Below are 485 nucleotides of genomic sequence, written 5' to 3'. Positions count from 1 at the left end.
AATCTATCTATCTATTTATCATTTGTGCGTGGCGTAGTAAAGCGATGTTGAGCTGAGAGATAGATAAGATTTGTGAAGCAACGTAAGCCATGTACATATCTCATGTTTCCGTAGGAGTGTGCATCCTCACCACTACTGCTATGACTAGTGAGGCAGCTTCTTTAGTCTCAAGCTGTTTTCTCTTGTCTTTCTTCTTTGTATGTATTCTCCAGGTTGAACGGAACAGCCGCGGGTTCGGCTTATAGACGGAGAAAGCAACAGCCGCATGGTGTTGGGAGTACCTGGATTCTCTATGATATGGACGGCCGTTCTATACCTCTCGACTGGTCTGAACCTCGCTTCGACAGGTAGGTACACAATCACTCATTCACTCTTCTTGCATGCAGCCTATGTTCAGACCACCCATACCTCTGGATCCATCTCTCCCTATCATAAGCTAAGCAAACTACATACGTACTTACCCTTCACGTATCTATCTATCTATC

The 485-nt window shown here is 44.7% G+C and overlaps 1 protein-coding gene across 1 annotated transcript in view; it reads left to right on the top strand.

Moving 5' to 3' along the window:
* Positions 1-212: 212 nt before the first annotated feature.
* The window catches only part of CSUI_004143 (phosphatidylinositol 3- and 4-kinase), a 5553-nt gene continuing 5280 nt past the window's right edge, over positions 213-485 (top strand). Inside the window, exon 1 of the mRNA XM_068064338.1 lies at positions 213-347. Within this exon, the coding sequence (XP_067923687.1) occupies positions 298-347 (50 nt within the window). The 5' untranslated portion in view covers positions 213-297. The remainder of the gene's footprint in view (positions 348-485) is intronic.

The sequence above is a fragment of the Cystoisospora suis genome (assembly GCF_002600585.1).
Source record: "Cystoisospora suis strain Wien I chromosome Unknown contig_1879, whole genome shotgun sequence".
Taxonomy (NCBI): Eukaryota; Apicomplexa; class Conoidasida; order Eucoccidiorida; family Sarcocystidae; genus Cystoisospora; species Cystoisospora suis.
This window is presented reverse-complemented; position numbering and strand designations above follow the sequence as displayed.